The 24,542-nt window shown below is 38.7% G+C and overlaps 1 protein-coding gene across 2 annotated transcripts in view; it reads left to right on the top strand.

The window, feature by feature from the left end:
- Positions 1–24,542, top strand: part of BTBD7 (BTB domain containing 7) — an 83,316-nt gene that overhangs the window by 51,343 nt on the left and 7,431 nt on the right. For both annotated transcript variants that reach the window (XM_007454726.1, XM_007454727.1), the window contains 4 exons: positions 13,735–13,943; positions 15,862–15,937; positions 19,447–19,607; positions 22,449–22,592. In XM_007454726.1, the coding sequence (XP_007454788.1) occupies positions 13,735–13,943; positions 15,862–15,937; positions 19,447–19,607; positions 22,449–22,592 (590 nt within the window). The remainder of the gene's footprint in view (positions 1–13,734; positions 13,944–15,861; positions 15,938–19,446; positions 19,608–22,448; positions 22,593–24,542) is intronic.

The raw sequence follows: 24,542 nt of genomic DNA, 5'->3' as shown, positions 1-24,542 counted from the left end.
CTCTTTCCCATTTGAGGGGGAGAGGGAATATGATCTCTGTAAGAAGAAATCATCTGTGAGGTACACTGTTTCAAAGGTAGAACACGATTATATTGAAGAGATAAAACCCAGTAGATATCAAAAAGTTTTCTGAAAGTCATGATTACATGGCTCTACCCCAAGAGCTTTGGACTTTTCCTTTATTATGATAATGGAATTAAGGATACTAGCTTACTGTTTTGTTATTGGGGGAAAATGGTTTAAGAATAATAAACATGGTATAGGTATAAATGGGTATTTTTTGTTTTTAGATAAAGAGGCATACACTTCTGAGTTTTTCACGTAATAAGTACTAGGATTGTTTTTATGTAGCATTTTAATAAATGATCTGTGAGAGAAAAGTGCACAAACATTTAGGTTGTCACTGACCCTTTCTGTTCCCTTTATGATCTTTGACTTGCTCTGCTGTTTTAAGATTATGCTCCCTTCCTACCCTCTCCTACCCCCGCAAATCCCCATACTTGCTTTTGAATTAGAATACATCAGAACAGTGGGTGCCCTCTTCAAGGGAACTTAATTATAGTAATAGCTGCCATTTATTTAATGTTTATCGTAAGTTAACGTGCTAGATGCTGTGTGTATATTTTCTTATTTAATCCTCAAAATAACCTGATGAGGGAGATTTTTAGGATTAGGAAACATTTTTCAGATGAGGAAACAGGCAAAATTTCATACATCACACAGCTAAAGAGAGTTGTGATTGGGTCTTGGATCAGTCTGACTCTAGTGGTGTATCTTGGCATCTCTCTTCCAGTAAGATGCCTGCACGTGAGAACGTGTGTTCAATTTCAAGGAGTTCAGGTATCCTGTAGGTCCCAGAATTAGATCCCCTTGCATTTTAGTTTAGCAGAGGCTTATATATAGTGTTTGTGTGCAGAGAACGGACATCCCCGTGAATGCTTCTCCCTTTCCTTATGCTGTTCTCACCCCAAAAAACACTTAAGCACAAATATTAAAAATGTCATATTAGAAACGTTAATTTATAACAGACATTAAAGAAGTATAAATCTGTATTCAACTAAGTATCTTAGGGATTCTTAGTCTTTTTTTTTTTTTTCCTTTCATGGTGTAAAGAGAAATCTTCAGTCTTTTGTCAGTTGTTGTCTGTGTGCTTTAGCCTCCTTCTTTAGTTACTAAAGTTGTTCTTTAGACATTTTCAGCTTCTTTCCCATCTTTGTTTTTCCCTTTCACACAGCTTGGCAGAGCTGTAAGAGTAAAGAATACAAGCACTCTTTGTACATTTTCACACACAAGTTACATGAATCTCAGTGATTGTGTCTTTCCCATCAGAAGGGAGTAATGTTCTCAAAGCAGCGAACCTTCTCATTTCCTTCCCAATATTTGCTTGGATTTTGTGGTCATTGATTGATTTTTTATTGAGCACTGAGGGAAGGAACTCCTGGCACCTTCCATAGCCTGGTGTTTTTTGTTATTTTTTTATTATTTGATTTTTTGAATAGATAATCATTCAAATGGAACAGAATTCAAAAGGTACAAAAGGGTACTCAGCGAAAGGTCTCCTGCCCTCTCAACTTTTTGTCCCCCAGCCCCTCTGTTCCCCTTCACAGAGGCAACCAGTGTTATCAGTTTCTTGTATATCCATCCAGATAGACAATCCAGAGATTGTATTAGAACATAACTTTTAAAATATACTGAAAGGGAATTTTAAAAGATATTTGGAATGGATCTATAATACTAGTAATGCTTTCTGGCATTTAGCTATTACAAGAAAATCTTACAAGGCTGTTAAAAGGGGCAGTAGTTTGAAAGGTATACTTCCACATAGATAAATATGTTACACTTAAGTCTCTGCCTGTATGTTAATGCCCTTCTACGCAACAGGGACAACCAGGTTCTGAACATTAGCCAAAAGAGTATAAGAAATAAAACCCAGAAAAACTCAGTCTACTTTTTTTTTTATAATGAAAATAGATTTTAATCCAGAGTTATTTTTTCCCCCAGCTTTATTGAGCTATAATTGACATATAGTATTGTGTAAATTTAAGGTATACAATGCAATGATTTGATACATGTGTACATTGCAAAATGTTTACCACAATAAGATTAGTTAGCATATTCTTTATCTCACATAATTAACATTTTGTTGTTGTTATGGTGAGAACATTAAAGCTGTGCTCTCACAGCAACTTTCAGGTATACAGTACAATATTGTTAACTAGTCTCCATGCTTTACATTAGATCTCTGGACCTTATTCATCTTATAACTGAAAGTTTGTACCCTTTGACCAACATCTTATTTTCCCTGCCTCTCAGCCTCTAGAAACCACCATTCTATTCTCTGTTTCATGAGTTTGATGTTTTTAGATTCCGTGTATAAGTGATATCATACTTTTCTTTCTCTGACTTATTTCACTTAGCATAATCCTCTCAGGGTCCATCCATGTTGTTGCAAATGGCAGGATTTCTTTCTTTTTATGGCTGAGTACTAGATATAGATTATAGATATAGATATCTCACATTTTCTCTGTCCATTCATCTGTTGATAGACACTTAGGTTGTTTCTATGTCTTGGATTGGCTATTGTGAATATTGATGTGATGAACATGGGAGTGCAGATATCTCTTCAGGATAGTGATTTCATATCTTCAGATATATACATACCCAGAAGTGGAATTGCTGGATCATATGATAGTTTTATTTATAATTTTGTGAGGAACCTCTCTACTGTTCTCTGTGGCTGTACCAATGCACATTCCCACCAACAGTGCACAAGGGTTCCCTTTCTCTCCAACCTTGCCAGCATTTGTTGTCTCTTGTCTTTTTGATAATAGTCATTCTAACAGGTGTAAAATGATGTCTCATTGTGGTTTTGATTTGCATTTCCCTGGCGGTTAATGATGTTCAGCACCTTTTCATGTACTTGTTGGCCATTTGTATGTCTTTGGAAAAGTGCCTATTAAGTCCTTTGCCCAGTTTTTTACTCAGATTGTTGCTGTTGAGTTGTATGAGTTCCTTATATATTTTGGATATTAACCCCTTGTTATTTATGGCTTGCAAATATTTTCTCCCATTCTGTATGTTACCTTTTTATTTTGTCAATTGTTTCTTTTGCTATGCAGACACTTTTTAGTTTGTTATAGTCCCACTTGTTGATTTTTGTTTTTGTTGCTTGTGCTTTTGGTGTCATATCCAAAAATACTTGCCGAGACTGATGTCAAGTAGCTTTTTCCCAGTGTTTTCTTCTAGGAGTTTTACAGTTTAAAGTCTTTAAGTCCTTAATCCATTTTGAGTTAATTTTTTGAGTGGTATTAGATAGGGGGTCCAGTTTCATTCTTTTGCATGTAGGTATCTAGTTTTCCCTGTACCATTTATTGAAGAGACTATCCTTTCCCTCACTGAGTATCTTGGCTTTCTTATCAGTCCTTTTTTTTTTTTTTGGCCAAACTATGATACACCTTTACTTAAAATATTGATTGCAGTTCTTACTGCTCTTCAGAAATGTAGTAACGTTAGACATGTTCTGAGAAAAGGCAGCTAAAGCAGATCAAAGAAATGAGTACTATGGCAGACTAAAATGATTAGGATTGTCTAGTATGTCAGAAAGGACATTGCTAAGATGCTTATAAACTTACTGTGACCCCTAATGATCCTCACCTTCAGGTATTCATACCATTAGGCAACCCCCTCCCATTAAGTGTGAGTGCGACATAAGACTTGTTTCTAACTAATACAATATGGTAAAGATGATGGGATATCACTCCCATGGTTACATTATATTATATAAGACTTCATCTTCATAGTAGACTTACACTAGAGACTTTTTACCTTGCCAGCTGTGAAGAAGTAAGCTACTACGTGGTGAGATGGCCTGTTGAGTGTACTGCATGGCAAGTACTGCAAGCAGCCTCTTGGAGCTGAGTGTGAACCCCGCAGCTAATAGCCAGCAAGAAGCTGGGCCTTTAGTTATATGGCTGCAGGGAAATGATTTCTGCCAGCAACCCAAAAGAGCTTGGAAGCAAATTCTTCCCCAGTTGAGCCTTCAGATGAGAATGTAAACCCAGTTGGCACCTTGACTGCAGCCTTAAGAAACCCTGACTAAGGACCCAGGTGACCCATGCCCAGACTCCTGACCCACATAAAATATGGGATGATATGTTTGTTGTTTTAACCCACTAAGTTTGTGATAATTTGTTACATAGCAATGGAAAACAAATACCTTATTTAATCTTCTGATTTTCATAGGTTGGAATGGTTTAATATCAACAGTTCCATGTGATTTAACTTAATTAGGGGAAATCAGTAATTTAAATCTAATTTATCACAGAGCCTTCAAGGTGATAACCAGCCACGCCTCTATAAAAGACTCAGTTCAGGAAAGATGGTGCTATTAGCCACAGTCCCAGCTGCTACAATTGGCTGGAGGCTATAATTGATATTCTCATTGTAACTACATCACTCAGAGTTCAGTCAGGGAAGCTGAGCAACTCTGACTTTCGGGGTAGGGGAATTACTATAGGAATTGGGCCTTACCCAATTGTGGGAGAAGCTGGGGAAGTGAAGGTCTGAAAGGGAGAGGAGTTAGACCCAAAGGAATTAACAACCAGTCAACCTGGGAAGCCAAGGACATCGAGCCACTAAGGTGGAGCTGCAAAGGGGAAAGCACGCCCGATAGTGGCTCCGTGGATCTGCAGCCAATCATCTGGTGGTTGCCTGAGGCTGGTGTTGTCACCAGGGCTGCAGTTGGGAGGGAGAGCTGGATGCAGAGCTGCAGAGAGCAAGGACAAGCTAGAATCCACGGGCACCTCTGTGTCTGCCTGTCACCACATCTAGCTACAGTGACTTTTTTTGTTGTTTGTTTTCGGGTTTTTTTGTTGTTGTTGTTGTCGTTTTTGGCTGCGTTGGGTCTTCGTTGCTGCATGCGGGCTTTCTCTAGTTGCAGCAAGCAGGGGCTACTCTTCGTTGCGGTGCACGGGCTTCTCATTGCAGTGGCTTCTCGTTGCAGAGCACGGACTGTAGGCACACGGGCTTCAGTAGTTGCGGCGCGTGGGCTCAGTAGTTGTCATGCACGGGCTTAGTTGCTCCACAGCATGTGGGATCTTCCCAGACCAGGGATTGAACCCATGTCCCCTGCATTGGCAGGCGGATTCTTAACCACTGCGCCACCAGGGAAGTCCCTACAGTGACTTTTAGAGAGTAATGGCTGCTGCTGCTGCTTCCTTTCAAATCACATATTTCTGTTTTGGCCAACTTTAGCTTAGAAACAGACAGGGATGGAGATCGTGGAAAAGAGTTTTAGCTTAAGCAAGTTTAAACAGTACAGGTCAGCACAGTCTCCCTCTTCCATCACCCAACCTAGATTTTCTTCATGCTTTGCCAGCATTTCATCAGGTCTAGATAGCCTGCCAGGTGAGATGACCCAGACCTTCATCCCAGAAGTATCTGCAGTTGCCCAGCCTCCATTATCACTGAGCAAGGAAGCACCAAAAGGTACTGCAGTTGAGTCCCTCGGATTCTGGACGAACACCTTCCTGCTCCTTTTGTACTGCCCCAAACCTAGCACCCTGGCACAGCACTCTCAATATCCACTCTCACAGTATTTATATCCAGGTCTTGTAATTCCTTGGGTGGGTGTGCTTTCTTCCCAGAACAGGAACTGTACTTTCTCTCTCAGAATGTAATTATGCTTGAACAGATCCTGATTAGTGGTTTGGAGCTAGTGAGAGGAGGCAGGGGCAGATGTTGAAGAAGACAGACCCTGTCTTTTCAGGCACCTCCAGGGTCTTCTGGCAAGAGAACGCTACTGTCCTCTAGCGAGGAGTTGGGAGGTGCTGCTCCTCCCAGCGCGGAAAGTTCAAGTGAGTCTTGGGGTTTAGCTTTCCTAGCTCATCCACCCAAATATCCCCCTCCCAGGTTTCTGTGTCCACCTGTTCCTATCAAGACCCAGGTTTTGTCAGAGGTTTGCCAAGGCTTTGCTCAAGTCTTCTTTGTAGTTCTGATATCCTTAAAATTAAATCTTGAGCCTGAGTTTTGGCAGTCTTTTCTGCAGCTGCAGGAAATAAGGGTCTCTTTGAACACTGATCTAGAAGTTTCCCGATTTTGACAAAATTCTTAGACTTGAGGGGTGACTGTCATTTTCTTTTTTTCATGACTTTTCATCCAGCCACATCAGGTCCTTCAAATGACTATCGTTTCCATTCAAGTCCAACCACTACTTCTGAACTAATGCTGCACTTAGTGAAGAATCTTAGTATTGCCATGCTGCTACAGGCAGGGGGTATCACCACCCCACTTGTCATTAGGAATGGGGTCCTCTTCGCCATCTTACCAGTGAGTGATTTAGTTCCAGAATCTCACTCAAGAATCTTATTTCCTAGGGCCACTTATCTTACTATCATAGTGTGGGTGTCTCCTCTCATTCCCCCATAACCTGTGCTGAAACAGCCTAAAACAAAGGCTTGCTTGCAGGTAGTTTATTTGGTAAGGAATCCCATGAACAAGAGTGAGAATTAGAGGGATTGAAACAGGGGAAGAAGGAAAGCAGCGTAAGAATGGGCCACTGTGTTGGTTACCACTGGAGGCTACTGGGCTTCAAGCCTGCTTCAAGCCAGGATCCTTGAGGAGTTTTGTAGAATCTTCAGAATGGTCCTCCTGAAGGATAACAGAGAGGAGCCTTTATCCAGCCAGCTCTCAGATGTTGCAGAGTCCAAGGACTAGCAATGAAAAACACTAAGGCGTAGATTGACTTGTCTTCTAACCCCCATGTCTCATGCTTATTCTCTGCCTTGGGTCTGGAATTCTGGTCGCCTTTTTAAAATAGATGTGCAGGGATGATATGTTGATGGTGGTGTTTTAGAAAGCAAACCTTTCGGCTGCGTGATCATTATAGATTAGAATACTGAAGGGACAGAGATAGTGGGAAGCTTTTCTATAATTAATGTGTGAGGTACTGAGGATTTGAACCAAGGTGGTGTTAAGGGGAATGGAAAACAAAGCTAATCAAAGAGCATTTTGAAGGAAGAATCAGTAAGAAACATTAACTAGTTTGTTGTGTGTGTGTGTGTGTGTGTGTGTGTGTGTGTGTGTGTGTGTGAAAGAGAGAGAGAGAGAGAGTTGGCACAGCTGATTTAAGATTTCTTGCCTAGAAAAAGGATAGTGTTCATGGACACATTGGCTCCCCGATGTTATTTAACATAATCTTCAGAACTCTGATGGGATGATTTCATCCTGGATGTGAGGAAATGAGACTAACAGAGGGTGATGTGCTTTGATCCAGTACAGGCTGATAGGTGAGAGCCAAGAGTTAGTGATATAATTACCTGAATTCAAAGCCTTATATGCTCTTTCTGCTACTTCCTGCTGCCCTCACTTCCCTCTTGTTTCATAATTCCTTTCCTTAGGATTTGGAATCAGTCATGTACGGGTTAGTAGGGAAGAACTGAAACAACTTTTCTCTCAAGCCTGTTTGCACTTGAAGTCTTAATTCTAACTCTGGTGCCACTGAAGAGTCACTGTGCCTGTTCTAAGGCCAGCCTTCCTCTAACCTTATTATATTGTTTTATGTTGCATGGCAAGCCGTAATCTCCATAATTCCTTTTCTTTCTTCCCCCTTGTCTATTTCTTTCTTCCTCTTACCACCTCAAACCCAATATGAAACTCTAAATTTGGAAGCAGCTTTGCATTTCCTGTTGGATATGAGCCAATGAAAAGGTTTCCCACTGATACTGGTAAAACATGTATGAGGGTATACCTAGGAATAACGAAGAGTATGAGAGTGGCAGTAAAGACAGATGCTGACAGTGTATTATTCAGGAAATCTGTCAACGTTGAAGTGCATTTTAGTTATCAGAGGAACGCAAAGAGGAGAAAAAAATGTTCATAATAAAAACAGAAAGTGGTCCTATTTAACATGCAGCAGTAACAATCATTTGTATTACTAAATATCAAATTAATTTGTTTCACTTTGTATTTCTGCCTTGATCATTCGTGTTATATAGCTCAAATTTTTGAAGAAAGGCATTTTTGCCACCGTTAAAGATTAGAAAGAAGATATTCTGGTGAAAGAGAATAGAAGAAAGGATATGAAAAGTTGGAGATGGATCTGTAAAATGGGGTTATCACACAAGCAAAAAGAATTGTAAATTGCAAGAAGACAGACTTCATACTGTCTGCCAACCTCACAACAGCATCGTTGAAAATCTGCTACCTGAGCAAAATACATGGGCATCTTTGAGCCATTACATGGCTAGGTCATAGATGAGTTTTTCTGTTACAAGGAAATCGTTAAAAGCTTTGATTCATCCAAAAAGGTGTATTGTTTATTAGTCATTGCTGTGTAACAACCACCAGAGAATCTCAGTGGCATTTAATAAAAAACATGTATTTCTCACAAATTTCCAGGTCAGTTGAAATCCCAAATTTAAATTTGCAGCACTGGAGTCACTCTGATTGCCACCATGGTTGAGTAGGGCCGGTGGCTCTGTTCCCATTGCTGCTCATTTTCCTCCTGGGACCAACAAACTAGCCACAGTATGTGCTTCCCATGGCAGTGGCAGAAAGTGAGAGGGCAAGTCTAGTTCCCAAAAGTACTTTTGAAGCCTTTTGTCACATCACATTCACTAACATTTAATTGGCCAAAGCAGATCTCATGACCAATTCCAAAGTCTTGGGGCAGGGAAATACACTCTGCCCCTGGAGGTGGCGGGGTAGGGGGATCAGAAGGCTGGTAGTAGTGAATATATCTAAACAGTAATCTAGCACATGTGGATAATAGTCTAAGAAGCTCTAAAGTTCTAGTTTAAAAGGGTAAAGTAGTCATTCTGACTGTGTCATTTAGTTGTCTTTAAAGAAATATATGTACTGTTTAGTCTGTAGTTAGGAAATGGAGTCAGTAAGCTCTATAGGGAAAAAAGAGAGCATGTGCCCTCTCTTATGTTTGTTTTTAATTAATTATTTACCAGGTGTCAGGTAGATAGATAGAATCAGAGATAAGATGGGACCACTACTGGAACTTCCCTGGTGGCGCAGTGGTTAAGAATCTGCCTGCCAATGCAGGGGACACGGGTTTGAGCCCTGGTCCTGGAAGATCCCACATGCCACGGAGCAACTAAGCCCTGTGCGCCACAACTACTGAGCCTGCGTGCCACAATTACCGAAGGCCGCACACCTAGAGCCCGTGTTCTGCAGCAAGAGAAGCCACCACAATGAGAAACCCACGCACCTCAACGAAGAGTAGCCCCCTCTCGCTGCAACTAGAGAAAGCCCGCACAGAGCAATGAAGACCCATCGCAGCCAAAAATAAATAAATTTATTAAAAAAAAAAAAAAGATGGGGCCACTACCCCAAAGGAGCGCTCAGTCTGATAGAGCATTCAGACAAATATATCAGAAAGATAAACTAGTATGAGAGTTTAATGCTATTACAGAGAGAAACACAGGGCACCATGGAAACTTTTAGGTAAGAGGAACACCTGACTTTTGACTTAGACTTTGGGGAGCAGGTTCAAGGTAGGCTTTTGAAAGAGGCAATATCTAAGCTGAGCCTAAAAGATGTGGAGGAGTTACGAAGGAAAATTAAGAGCATTTCAGAAATATGGAGCAACATATGTAAAGGCCTAGAGGTGAGAGAGTTCAGTGGAATTCTAGGAAATTGTAAGTAATGCAGTATTGACTAGAGTGCAGAATATGAGCCGAGTAGGGGCTGGAGAAGTTGGCAGAGGCCATATCATCCAAAAAACTGCAGTTTGGATTTTATCTTGACGTCAAGCTACTGAATAATTTGTTAACATATATAACAAAGTTGTGTGTGTGTGTGTATATGTGTGTGTATATATATGTGTGTGTATATATATATGGGGAGGGAAGTGCCAGAGGAGGGAGGAGGAAGGGCTAGATTTCCCAGAGGAAACGAAGTGACTTTTGGATTAAAGATGTCTGCAGAATATCCATGTGAACTCTGGGAAGTTAAGGAATGAGTCTGGGAAGTTTAAGAAATGAGTCTCGATGTCAGGAGAGAGCTCTATGTTGGACCTTGAAAGACATAAGGATACAATGGGAGTTAAAGGCCGTGGGGACAGGTGACATTACCCAGGAAATTGTGCAGTAGAAAGAGCTTTGTAATTACAGCACTTGGCAAGTAGGTACTCCAGAATGTTCGAATGAAGGAAGAATATCAAGGATACAGTCTCATTTAAATCTCATATCATAACCCTGAGTTAGGAATATAATCCCAGTTTTACAGATGAAAACATTTCAGGCTCAGGGAGGTTAAGTGATTTGCCCAAAGTGACTTTCCTGCTAAATGGTCAAGCTGGGATTTCAAGTCAATTTGATTTCAAAGTCCATTTTTCCTGTCATGTCTAGCTTCTTTGTAAACCTCAGAAGTTTAAATATATGATGTTATCTTTAATTCCCTTTCTTCCCTCTGCCAATATCCTGGTTTTAGTAGGATTGTGACACATTCTTTTTAAAACCACATTTTCTCTAATTTGCCTGGCTTTGTCCCCAAACATGTCTACCAGATTGCCTTTCCTGTCATGTTGACTCATACTACTTGACTCCACTTCAGTGCCTGCTTTAAAACAGCAGACTGACAGAAGTCCTCCACTGGCTACTGGGTGAGGCCTGTCCTCAGCTTGGCATTCAAGGCTTACAGTAAAATCTTGAGAACTGTTCAGAACTTTTCCATATTTCTCACTTCTCATCAGCACATATTCATGCCTTTGGTGTTGTTTACATGCAGATTTCATTTATAAGGATCTCATTTTAATGTTTAGATTAAATAAATTCATCTTTAATCTTTAGATTTAATTACTCTTATGCTTACTCTGTTATTTCTAAAAACGATTTTATCTTTGTGGCAGAAAAAGCTTGGATGTCATCCTACCTTAGTTCCATACCCAGTGTAAGGGTTCTTGGAACCCTACTCCTAATGCGACAAGCTAGCCTCTGCTCCTGCCTTTTTCTAGAGGGATCCTTTTGTTGAGGGGAGGTAAGGAGAGCAGTTCTAATTGTTAGAAATTTCTTAATAATGGGTCAAAATCTCTCTTCTTTTACCATCATGTGTTTCCCAGGACTTGCCCTTGCAACCACAGAGAATGGGTCATTTCTTTTCTGCCTCATGAGGTTCCATCAAACATTGAAAGATAGCTCTTATGTCTCTCCTCAGGTTTCTCTTACATAAATCAATAATAATCTTGTTTGTTCAGAGCTTTTCTTCAGTAACAGGTCTCAAACTCTCCACTGTACTTACACCCTCCTCTGAGTATTCTGGAGTTTTGTCATTGCCCGTCTAAACACAGGGCTCAGAACAGAACACAGCACCCCACAGGAGAGCAGTGCAACATTATTCCTTTGATTATGACTCTATGCTTGTATCTTAAAAGCCTGAGATTGCTTTAGTTTTATAGCAGCCATGTCACATTTTGCATTTGTTCAGTTAACATACCCAGATATTATCTTTAAATAAGCGGTTATAGTTAAGCTAGCTCGCCCCTATCTTTTATTGTGCCGTTGCTTTTCTTTAATCTAAATATAGAACTTCCTGATTTTTTTAGTTAGATTTCATCTTCATTTCGATCCATCTTTTTAGCTAATTATGATCATTTTATCCAGTGTATTTTTAACTGCGTTTCCCAGCTTTAGGTCATCTCAAGACTTTGAAGCATACTTTCCACAACTTAATTCAAATTCCTTTTTTTTTTTTACATCTTTATTGGAGTATAATTGCTTTACAATGGTGTGTTAGTTTCTGCTTTATAACAAAGTGAATCAGTTATACATATACATATGTTCCCATATCTCTTCCCTCTTGTGTCTCCCTCCCTCCCACCCTCCCTATCCCACCCCTCTAGGTGGTCACAAAGCACCGAGCTGATCTCCCTGTGCTATGCGGCTGCTTCCCACTAGCTATCTAGTTTACGTTTGGTAGTGTATATATGTCCATGCCACTCTCTCACTTTGTCACAGCTTACCCTTCCCCCTCCCAATATCCTCAAGTCCATTCTCTAGTAGGTCTGTGTCTTTATTCCCGTCTTACCCCTAGGTTCTTCATGACATTTTTTTTTTTCTTAGATTCCATATATATGTGTCAGAAAGAGAAAGTCAAATTCTTGATTAACATCGGAAAGACAGAGACTCTCCACTCCATCCCGGGAGTTAATCAGTGCTACTTGCAAATGGTTCTGTTAGCCACTGTTCTGTCATCCCTCCACATCTTTCTGTCTTATCTTCAAAGATCTCATTTGTACATTCAGCAAATTTTTATTTAATGCCTGCCATGTGGTAGAAGGTGCTAGAGATACAGTGAAGACAGCGGTCCCCGTCTTCTGTAGCTAACAGTCTAGAGACATCATGAAGTGTTTTGTTAAATGCTTTGCAGAAATCAGGTTATACAGTTCTCTATGATATTCTGCTTATCTGGTACCATATCAGAAAAGGGGAGGAAGCATTACTTTTTACAAACTCGATATTGGCTCCTAATGATCTTATATCACCTGAAAATGGGAATTGTTATCTTTCTCTTTTCACTTTTCATAGGTTCACAAGAACTTTGAGCTTTGGAGGTCTCCAGAGTTCACTGCTGCCCTTTCTGTCTTTTACTACTCTATCTTTTAAACCTCTGATCTCATTAGAGAGCAGCCTGTTTAGCCACATTTTTGTTGTTGGTGGTGGTGTTTAAACAACCCCCCCCATTATTGGGGTTCTTTTTTTATTTTATAGTAAACTTAGTTGTGAAGAATTTCTGTCCAACTTTAGCCATTTTCCTCTACACAGTCTTTGTCACTGTAATTTTACTTATATTTTATCTTTGTATTTTGAAATTATCTTTCCTAAGGAAAATAGATGACTGTCCTCAGATTTTCTTCTTCTTTTCTTTGAGCTCTTAAGGTGCCATAGTCACTTTCTCCAGGATTCTGGTCCTTTTCACTTAAACCACATATTTCTTTTTAGTTCACCAGATGAACAAAAAACTGCAGTATTTTATCTGTATTCTGAGGGATTAAACTATCGACGATGCAAAGTGTTGGGTTTTTATTAGAATAATACAAAAAACAGATGTCCTCATAATTCCTAGAAGATAGCCCACCTGTCTTACCCTCAAGGGTGGATTCTCTTATCAGTCAGGTGTCATCCAAGCCTTCCTCTTGCCAGTTCCCGAAACTGTACCATTTCTACCTATTCTTCTTTCTTTCCCCTTTGGTCCAGTGCCCTCCACTATAATGTCTTATACAAATTGTTGAGTTGCACATAGATGTTTATTTTCTTAAACAATTATGAGGGTTCCTTGCCTTTTTCTATGGATCTGTCTCTATGGAACAGCAGATTTCCTATAGATGTCATAATCTATTATAGTTACCAATTGTTACCCCATCCCACCAAGTCTTGGTGATTACCATGAGATTTTATTTATCTCCTTGTTCTTTTTTACCATTGATACTTTTTTTTTTTTTGCGGTACGCGGGCCTCCCACCGCTGTGGCCTCTCCTGCTGCGGAGCACAGGCTCCGGAAGCGCAAGCTCAGCGGCCATGGCTCATAGGCCCAGCCGCTCCGCGGCATGTGGGATCTTCCCAGGCCTGGGCATGAACCCGTTTCCCCTGCATCGGCAGGCGGACTCTCAACCACTGCGCCACCAGGGAAGCCCTACCATTGATACTTTTAAGGTTGGTGTCTAACACACTGATGTTCAATACGTAATATTTATGATTAATCTCAAGAAGTATTTGCCTTCTCTTTTAGGCTGTGAGGATATCATTGCTGAAAGCATCTCATTAGATACCTTAATTGCCATCCTCAAGTGGAGCTCTCATCCATATGGCTCTAAATGGGTACACCGACAAGCTTTACATTTCCTCTGTGAGGAATTTTCCCAGGTCATGACTTCGGATGTTTTTTATGAACTCAGCAAAGACCATCTGCTTACTGCTATCCAGTCTGACTACCTACAGGTAATCATTTATACACCTCTCAAATTCATTGTCATTCATAGGTGCACCAAGAAACCCATCTGTACTCTGTTACTCTCCCATCTAGGGAGATCAGCCCACCCAGGAATACCCTCATCATATTTGTGCAGCCACAACCTTCTAGCTCTCTGGCCCTTTGTGCACTCTGCCGCCCTGATTCAGCATTGTGAACCGGCCCAGGTCCTAACCAACCACGCCAAAGGGGTTGTGACAGTAGGCAAAAGGCAAGGTCAGAAGCATATCCCAATGGTGATTCTCTTGGCTTCTGTTAATAATAGATTCAGTGTAATGGTTTCATTTATTTGGTGAGGTATCAGAAGATACTTAGTTTAAGCGGCACAAAGTAAGAATAATATTCAATTTCTGACCTACTCAAATGCTTATAAAAACTCAAAGTGTGTGTCCCGCTGAAGTATAATGATGTTTTCAACTACTTATTTTTAGTCAGAAGTACTTTTAAGCAAATTCTTGTGCCCTTGATTTATATGTCCTTCATATTAGGTAATTTAAACTAACAATAGATGTAAAATATTGTAAAAAGATACTTTCAGGTAGAATATGTTCAAGCTTTTTTTTCTTTTTGCATATTGTGGCCGTGTGACTTTTACGCTAGAAACTGTACAACAGTTTTAATGTTATGAAGTCATAAACTCATTGAGCCATTTCCTGTACCAGAAAAATTATGAAATGCTTCCATCTCAGTCAGAAATGAAGATTTAAAAAATCCATTTAGCATCTGTGTTTTTCCTTCATATATTGCTTTGATTGCAGTACAAATGTTGTCATAATTGGTTTTGATTTATTTAGTATCTGTGTTCATTAACCTTATTTCACTGTCCTGATGCAGACATTATGGGAGTTAGGATTTGTCAGTTCTCTCAATTATTGTTTTTAGAAGCTTTGCATTTCTTCTTAGAAAGTAAAAACCTTGGACAGCAGCCTAGATTTTGCCCTCAGATTTTAAATAAAGTACAAAAGAGGGGCTTCCCTCATGGCACAGTGCATAAGAATCTGCCTGCCAATGCAGGGGACACAGGTTCAAGCCCTAGTCTGGGAACATCCCACACGCCACGGAACAGCTGAGCCTGTGCGCCACAGCTACTGAGCCTGCACTCTAGAGCCCACAAGCCACAACTACTGAGCCTGCGCTCTAGAGCCCACAAGCCACAACTACTGAGCCCACGCGCCACAACTATGGAGCCTGCGCACCTAGAGCCCGTGCTCCGCAACAAGAGAAACCACTGCAATGAGAAGCCCACACACTGAAATGAAGAGTAACCCCCACTCACTGCAACTAGGGAAAGCCCGCACACAGCAACGAAGGCCCAACACAACCAAAAAAAAAAAAAAAAAAAAAAAAGTACAAAAGAATGAGGGGCACATTGCCATTTCACAGACAGTGCTTGAAGGGTCCTTCGCCATTCAGTAGCATACTTTGTGGAGATTGTAGTGTCTTCTGCCAAAACAAGTTGCCATACTTGTTTTTTTCTGCTCCTGCAGGAGATAGCGGTCACACTGTATCCTTACACTTCTACTTTCATCTGTTTATCTCCATATTGTCCCAAAAAGAATTTAAGCCAGCTGTATCGAAACCATATAGTAAGGTAAATTTAAAACAGGGGAAGAAAACAGGATAAAGAAAAAATAACAATGGAAATAAGAATAAAAACTTAATTAGAGCCAAGAGTGATGTTACTGGACAAAACACATGTCATCCGGTCTTGTGTATTTGCTGCTGATACACCACAGGTTTAGCTCAGACATTGGAAACAGCCAGTGTAAAGAGTGAAGCGTGACAAGTTGCATGTTGTATTTACTTTATGACCTAGGAAGAGTCATTAATGAGATTAACCATCTATCTGATTGCACTAAAATAAATGTGAACCATTTTTTATTATAGGCAAGTGAACAAGATATCCTTAAATATCTGATTAAATGGGGTGAGCATCAGTTAATGAAGAGAATAGCAGACAGAGGTAAGCTCAGAAAACTAGCTTGCAACTGTAAGCTTTTCCTGGAAGTTACTGAAGTGCGTGTTGCACGTCAGTCTTTTGACAGTTGCCACTGTTGCCTGATGAAAACAGAAAGTTTTACAATCAGTAGAATCCTTTAGTGGAAAGGGTATATACTTTGCTAGAAATAAATATACCAGAAAATTTAACTTTGCAACTTTAAAGCAATACTCTTAATGTTATCTTTCTATGTGTTTAATAATATATGTTGACTGATTTCTGAAAGTATTAGAGTGAAATTTTTCATTTAATTAAAGTGTTACAAAAGCATGTCATTGATGAAAATGTTCTAGAATTAGATCGTGGTGATAGGTGCACAACATTCTAAATGTACTAAAAGTCCCACTAAGTTGTACACTTTAAGATGGTTAAAATGGTGGGTTTTATGTTATGTGAATTTTGCCTCAAGGGAAAAAAAAATATATGACTACCCAAAGACAGTATATTTGTTGTTTATTTTAAATTTTTGTGGAAGGTAAAGGAGAAATAATCCTTTTGAATGGGCTCCGCTGGGGATACTGCAGAAGAGTTAGAAGCATCATATGTAGCTTACGATTTTAACTAAACTTTGGAAGCTTATGATTCTATAGCAGTCTTATATTTATATCTAGGGTTAGCCCACCCACCTGTGCTCCTTCTTTCATAGAATATTGTGTTCCTCTATGTAGTGAACCCAAATCAAAATATTAGAAAAATTAAATGCAGGTTTCCCTTTCCTGTCATTTTCAACAGCTTTATATAAATATAATTTACATACCATAAAGTTCACCTTTTTAAAGTGTTCAAGTCAGTGTTTTTTAGTACACTTACAGAGTTGTTCTGCCCACATTTTAAAATATATTTTAAAAAAATCAAGCTAGGGCTTCCCGGGTGGCGCAGTGCTTGAGAGTTTGCCTGCCGATGCAGGGAACACGGGTTCGTGCCCCGGTCCGGGAAGATCCCACATGCCGCGGAGTGGCTGGGCCCTTGAGCCACGGCCGCTGAGCCTGCGCATCCAGAGCCTGTGCTCCACAACGGGAGAGGCCACAATAGTGAGAGGCCCACGTACCGCAAAAAAAAAAAAAAAAAAAAAAAAAATCAAGCTAAACCTGCCTTCAGATCTTTTTATAGTGTCCCTTTAATATACTACAACCCAAGCGCTAGGGAACAAAACAGTCCTCCTATCTTATTTCTCCTAATTTATCTTTTGCTAAAAGCCTTTAGCAATTTCAGATTTGAAAATTTTTAAATACAAAAACCACTACTATCAATTTGGGACATTTTTGAAATGTCATTATACAGTCTATCCTTATTTGCAGATTCTATATTTTCAAATTCACCTACTTGCTAAAATTTATTTGTGATCCCCAAATCAGTACTCATGACACTTGCATGTTCATTTGCAGAGATGTGCAGAGTGACACAAAATTTGAGTCATACGTTTCCAGCTTAAGGTAGAACAGAGTGACACTCTGCCATTTTATTTCAGCTCTCAAAGCAGTGTCCTTTTCATAATCTTTTCAGTGCCGTGTTTTTCACATCTTTATGGGTTTTTCTGGTGATCCCACGGTCTAAAATGGCCTCCTAGTGTAATGCTTAGTACTATCTAGTGTTCTTAAGTCCAAGAGTGCTGTGATGTGCCTTACAGAGAAAATATATGTGTTGATAAGCATAGTTCAGGCATGAATTACAGTGCTGTTGGCTGTGAGTTCATTGTTAATGAATCAACAATATGTACTACTAAGGTGTCTTTAAACAGAAACACACATAAAACAAGGTTATGTCTTGATTGGTTAACAAAACAAATGTGACCAGACGCTCACAGGGACCTAACCCTGTGTTTCCCTAAGGAGCAGTGGTTCAGTGTTCACTAACTGTGGTGGCTTTAGAGAACAAAACCACCCCAGATAACAAGAGTTGATTGTATATAATGCTACATAATCATCATAGGCTTGTTCGTTGATGTAAGGCTGGTAATGATGAAATGTCATATTTATTTTGAGCAGATAATGAACATCCTTGATAAAATTTCTCTTAAAAAATAGTGGTTTTGGGCTTCCCTGGTGGCGCAGTGGTTGAGAGTCCACCTGCCGATGCAGGGGATATGGGTTCGTGCCCTGGTCCGGGAGGATCCCACATGCCACGGAGCGGCTGGGCCCATGGGCCATGGCCGCTGAGCCTGCGCGTCCGGAGCCTGTGCTCCACAGCGGGAGAGGCCACAACAGTGAGAGGCCCGCGTACCGCAAAAAAAAAGAAAAAAAAAAAGAAAAAAAAGAAAAACAGTGGTTTTCAGGCTGGGTTAGAATGGAAGCCTCTTTCAGAGGGATGAGGAGGACGCTGTACCAACCAGGGTGCCCTTTGTTTCAGTCCCCTTCATACACAAGGTTTCTGCCCTTATGTGTTACATATTTGGGAATTTCTTGTAATATTTCATTTGAAACCAGGACACCACTACTTTGAGAAAAAATTTCTTTTGAAAAGCAGTGTCTTTTATAAGTACTGAAGCCAAAGCATAGCAAGACAAGAGGAAAAAAAACCCTTTTTCACACCGTGCAGTAATTTTATTTTGAATGACTCCAAAAATATCTTACTCTCTCAAAAAACAATATCTCTTTATCCATCACGTGATTTAAGGGAAATACCAATTTGCCTGTAGTGTTTGCAAAAAATCCAGCATTTATATTTGTGAATGATAAAGATCTTATTTCTTTAAGGAAGAAAAAAATACAGCCCCCTGGTTTAAAGATATGATTAAAAATTCCCCAAATATGAAATTTTCCTGCCCACCTCAATATCAAAAGCATATATATACACTTCAGATTTTCCCCTTTCACTAATACTCAATGAAGAAAACATTTTATTCTCTGCTCTGGACAGTGGTATTATACGTCAGATGTCGAAAGGTTCACTTTTATGCATTAACATTCCCATATTACGAAAATTTAGGAGGCTCATAAAATTCTTAAAGTCAAATAGAGTGTACATTAGGTTTTGCTGCTTTAAGATACCAGGTGATATAATTTTAGAATCTCGTTACATTGCTGTTAAACATACATAGTAACCTAATGAGCATACTGATAACCTACAGTGATCAGAAATAACATTTGGCCTGCCTTGCCCTTATTGTACTTTTAAAAAAAACTGGTCACCAAAGTGAGAAACCTTAAGAAAAAGCCCTTGGTCAAACTAGATTTTAATAGATTGTCGTTTTTTCTCCTTTGAGTTAGTATATGGAAAAGAATTCTGTATTCTTTAATGCAGAGCAATCATAAAGAATGTTATTGTACTGTTGACACCATGCTTTTTTCTTTGTCTGAGAGTATCGCTATTATGAAAACTTCTTAAGACATAAAAATAATTTACTTATAACGCTTTTTACAGCAGATATACTTAATATAAAGAGTGTTACTGAAAGTGTACTAGAGAAGAAAGAAAGCCTTTCTCTGAAAATTTGGATTTGGTTGGAGACTTCTCATTTTCTGTCTGTATCATAGAGCCAAACTTACTGAGTGGCACTGCTCATAGTGTGAACAAGAGAGGTGTAAAAAGACGAGACCTGGACATCGAAGAGCTTAGAGAGATCCTTTCTTCTCTCTTACCTTTTGTGCGGATTGAACATATTTTACCTATAAACAGTGAAGTCCTAAGTGATGCAGTAAGTGTCTTTTTTCATTTATCCCTTTCATGAAAAGAAAGTGTCTTTTTTTTAAATCATTGTAAATAATTTCTACTAATGGAGTATCATGAAACTAAATTCCATGAGGGCAGAGACAGATGTCTGTTTTGTACTGTATGGTGTCCCCCGTGTCTGGCACGTGGCACAAATAAATGTTTGGTGGATGAGAGTTGAGTGGATATATCAGTCTTACTTTTGCAAGAGGATAGTTTCTAGTGGAGTTGATCCAGCCATTTATCAGTGTAGATCAAGTAGTCCTTATTAAAAAAGGAAAGGGTAGAAATTACCTTTGGAGACTCTTTAAGTATAGCAGTAAATCAGAGAGCAAGAGAGAAGGAGATTAGTTCATTGTAAAAGGGATGAATCTTATAATTGTATTTCAGGTAAAAATTAATGGAGCTGACTGATTATGTTACTTTCATAATTTTTTAAGTGAATTTTTTAGACTGTAAGAATTGCTGTAATTAATGGATGAGAAAAATAAATATTCTTCACATATTGGTTTAGAACTTTAATATGATGTTGTAAACATCATAATAGTTTATTATTCAACTGCACAGAAACATTATAAAAGTCATCTGGAAAAAAAACTGATAAGCATTTTTTTAAGTTCTCTAAAAAGAACATAATTAAGGAGGGATAACTCTTCCATAATGTAAAGTATATTTTAAAACGCTGTTAATCTGTGGTGCGAGCAAAATAGAGAAGACAAAATAGCCCAGAAAAAGATCCTAATTAATATAAGAATTAAACATATAATAAGTGAGCTATCACAAATCACTGCAGTACTATACTAACCCATCAGTGGGAGAGGGAAAAAATGTGCTTAAAGTTAAACCCTCATTTCACTTGCACACAAAATTAATCCCTGTTAGATTGAAGAATTAAATATTAAGTTGAAATATGGAAAAACTAGAAGAAAATAATTAAATACTTATGGACTCTCTGATTAGAAAAATGTTCAGTCTCACTAGTCATCACACACGCACACCAAAGAAAGGAAAATAAAACAGTAAGTTATCATTTTTTTTACCTATTAGGTCACTGATTTTTGGAATAATATTACTGTTCCATAGGGGAAATATAGCTGGTACATTGGTAGCATCATCCTTAAATTTTGGGAAGTAGCCTAAATATCTAATAACAGGGAAAATAAATTATAGCACGACTCCTTGACAGAATATTTTGCTGCCTGCCCTGACGAATGGCTGTAAAGTAATATAGCAATGTAATAATGGAATATAATTTTAGAAAGAAGGATAAAAAAATGTGGGTTTTTTTTTTACTTTTTTTTTTAACATCTTTATTGGAGTATAATTGCTTTACAATGGTGTGTTCGTTTCTGCTTTATAACAAAGTGAATCAGCTACACACATACATGTATCCCCATATCTCCTCCCTCTTGCATCTCCCTCCCACCCTCCCTATCCCACCCCTCTAGGTGGTCACAAAGCACTGAGCTGATCTCCCTGTGCTATGCTGCTGCTTCCCACTAGCTATCTAGTTTACGTTTGGTAGTGTATATATGTCCATGCCACTCTCTCACTTTGTCACAGCTTACCCTTCCCCCTCCCTGTGTCCTCAAGTCCATTCTCTAGTAGGTCTGCGTCTTTATTCCCATCCTGCCCCTAGGTTCTTCATGACCTTTTTTTTTTTTTTAGATTCCATATATATGTGTTAGCATACAAAAAATGTATATTTTTATGTATTCTAAAATTTCATTAGGTAAAAATTCATTTGAAAAAGACTGGAAGGAAATATATCAACATTATTACAGTTGTAACAGATTAGAGTTGTGGGGTTTTTTTCCTATTTTCAAAATATGTCTATTGCTATATTTTATTAATTCAACATGATTTTAATGCAGCAATTAGACGTTTATTATATTTAACAAGAATAATATTAAAGAAACAGTGTTTGGTTTTGTTTAAAACCTGGGACTCAAACCAAATTGATCCCTGAATTTGGTTTAGAAAAAAATTTTAGAACTTTTGTTTAATAGACTTAGAAAATATATATCTCTGCTCTTAATCCCCTGCCTAACACATAGCAAGTCCCCAGTAAAAGTTTGCTAATAATGGCTGTGAACCATAACACTCTTTCAGTGTATGCTAAGCACTGTGCCAGGCGCTGCTTATCTTCCTTACCTTCATTTACTCTTTACAGTCACCTCATGGGCTATAAGGACTTGATTTATAGTCTCCTAGCGTAGATGTGGGAACAACAGGGCCACCACATTTAGTCGTGCAGTGTCCCATCTCCAGGGCTACCTAGGGGCCCTTAAGGTGAGGCCCAGGTAAAAGGAGATGTCCATGGTCACGTGGCTGTTAAATGGAGACTTAGGGTTTGAGCCAAGTTCTCCTTCCCTTAGAGCCCCTGCCCCTAATCACCATGCAGACTGTCCATCTTTGTACTGTAGATACAGGCCCAGGAATGTGCTTGTTTTGTCTTGAGGAGGGTAAGGTGGGGAGGAATCAGTTCCCAGATGAGTAAGGAAAAAAACAAATTGGTTCTCATTAAGAGTTCCGAAAGTTAGTTTGACTCATTATATTTTTAATTAGTACAGCTCTTGTTTTTAAAACATCATTCCTCTATGTAGAGAAAAATGGAAAATTGTAGTACCTTTTTATGGCTTGCTGAATCCTTTAAATATTATTGAACATTTGAAGTATTTTTAAATTTCACACATATTCCGAAATTTGTATTTAAATGCTGAAGTTCAAACATTTTGATTTATAGGTATAATTATTTTTATCTTTGTAATATTGCGGCGCTACACAAATCTCTTGTTTCTGTAAAAAAAAAATTTTTTTTTTCAAGATGAAAAGAGGCTTGATTAGTACTCCTCCATCAGATATGCTTCCTACAACAGAAGGTGGAAAGTCAAATGCCTGGTTACGGCAAAAAAATGCTGGAATATATGTTCGTCCTCGACTGTTCTCTCCCTATGTAGAAGAAGCAAAGGTAATAAAAACCATTTTAAGATGTTAGACTACCTTGTTACAAACTATAAACACAAAGACATTTATTGTGATATTACTTAAATATTTGGAAATAGCCTAAATGTCCAATAATAGGGAAAGTGAAAGTAAATTCTAGTTTGACTGCTCACCAGAGTAGTTTTCCAAATGTTGAGTTATCAAGCATGTTTTTATTTTTATAACTTAGGTCATATTAAATTGCATTTTACAGTTTTCTCATCTCAGGTTTTCTTGCAAACTGTTAGCTTGGAAAAAAATTTTCCTTTTAATGAAATGGTCGTCAGTATTTTGTGATCTTCAGGGTGGGAAAAATGTTTGAAAGAAGATTGCATTACATATTTTCTTCCTTTTGTAAACTAAAGAAATGCCATGACTTCTCGTAACATATTTTTGTAGTGGCTGCTGGAAATTGTGTTTAGTTTTGGAATAAGTATACAAACTAAGACAAAATTTTAGGCCTATTAAGTAAAAAGCTGGCATTATGTATATTATAACATCAAGAACTCGCCACGTAAATATGGTAATGGAAAGTGAAATACTGCAATTTTTATTAGAAATGTTCAGCCGTAAGATCTTTGGGGTGACCTTTTGAGGAACTGACAGTCTTTGAAAGTCAGAAATCACCAGTAAGCTTAATGAAATGAATTAACAGGCAAAACAATGTGTTTGGGTATAGAAACATAGTTATCTTAAAATTTTTCTCATTTTTATTGTTGGAGTCCCTAGTTTAAGATATGTCTATGAAAGGATTTGTGAGAGGTTTATTTTATTGAATAGGATGATAATCTATCCCTTATTGAGTAGTTGACACTTTTTTTTTCCAGTTTACCAATTTTATTTTATTTTTAACTAATTTGTATTGGAGTATAGTTGATTTACAATGCTGTGGTAGTTCCTGCTGTACAACAAAGTGAATCAGTTATACGTATGTCCACTCTTTTTATTTATTTTATTTTTTGGCTGCACTGCACGGCACTCAGGATCTTAGTTCCCCAACCAGGAATCGAACCCGTGCCCCCTGCATTGGAAGCACAAAGTCTTAACCACTGGACCGCCAGAGAAGTCCCTATCCCCTCTTGTTTAGGATCTTTTCCCATATGTCACTGCAGAGTATTGAATAGAGTTCCCAGTACTGTACAGTAGGTTCTTATTAGTTGTCTGTTTTATATATAGTAGTGTGTATATGCCAGTCCCAATCTCCCAATTTATCCCTCCCCCCCCCCCGCAGTAGTTGACACTTTAAATAGTTGTAAAACAGAGGAAAAAAGCAGAATGGTTGGATCTGGTCTTTCTGAAGTCAGTTCAATGATTAGAGTCACTCAAGCATCTGAGGCCTCTTGGCAGGTTGAGTCTGGTGATAAAAGGCCCGTAATAAACTAGATCTACCCTCCCTTCTGCTCTATCTCAAAATGGAGCAGCAGTAAGCTGATCAGACAGTCCTCCTGTACCCATGCATAAGCAGAAAAATGCCCCCAGTAAATGTGGAAAATGTTTTTACATGATGCCATTTTGACCGTTCTGCAGTTTGTTGAGATAGATTCATCTGAAACTTACTTAACAATTGGGTTTATGTATAGGTCTGTTGAATTTAATATCAGTCTTTAATATTTTATATTTTGAGCATTTCTTGTTGGCTCTGATATTTATATACATTGTTGTGTATACATACATATATGCATATATATGTATATTTATATACATATATACATTGTTTTCTTTATAGTAACTTTATGTATAAGTTATTTCTGATTAATTTTATATCCCTTCTTCAAATTTCAAATACTTCAATTAAAAGCAGATTTTTCAGGCTTCCCTGGTGGAGCAGTGGTTAAGAATCTTTCTGCCGGGCTTCCCTGGTGGTGCAGTGGTTGACAGTCCGCCTGCCGATGCAGGGGACACGGGTTCGTGCCCCGGTCTGGGAAGATCCCACATG

This window comes from Lipotes vexillifer, unplaced genomic scaffold (genome assembly GCF_000442215.2).
Source record: "Lipotes vexillifer unplaced genomic scaffold, Lipotes_vexillifer_v1.1 scaffold1126, whole genome shotgun sequence".
NCBI classification, from domain to species: domain Eukaryota; kingdom Metazoa; phylum Chordata; class Mammalia; order Artiodactyla; family Lipotidae; genus Lipotes; species Lipotes vexillifer.
This window is presented reverse-complemented; position numbering and strand designations above follow the sequence as displayed.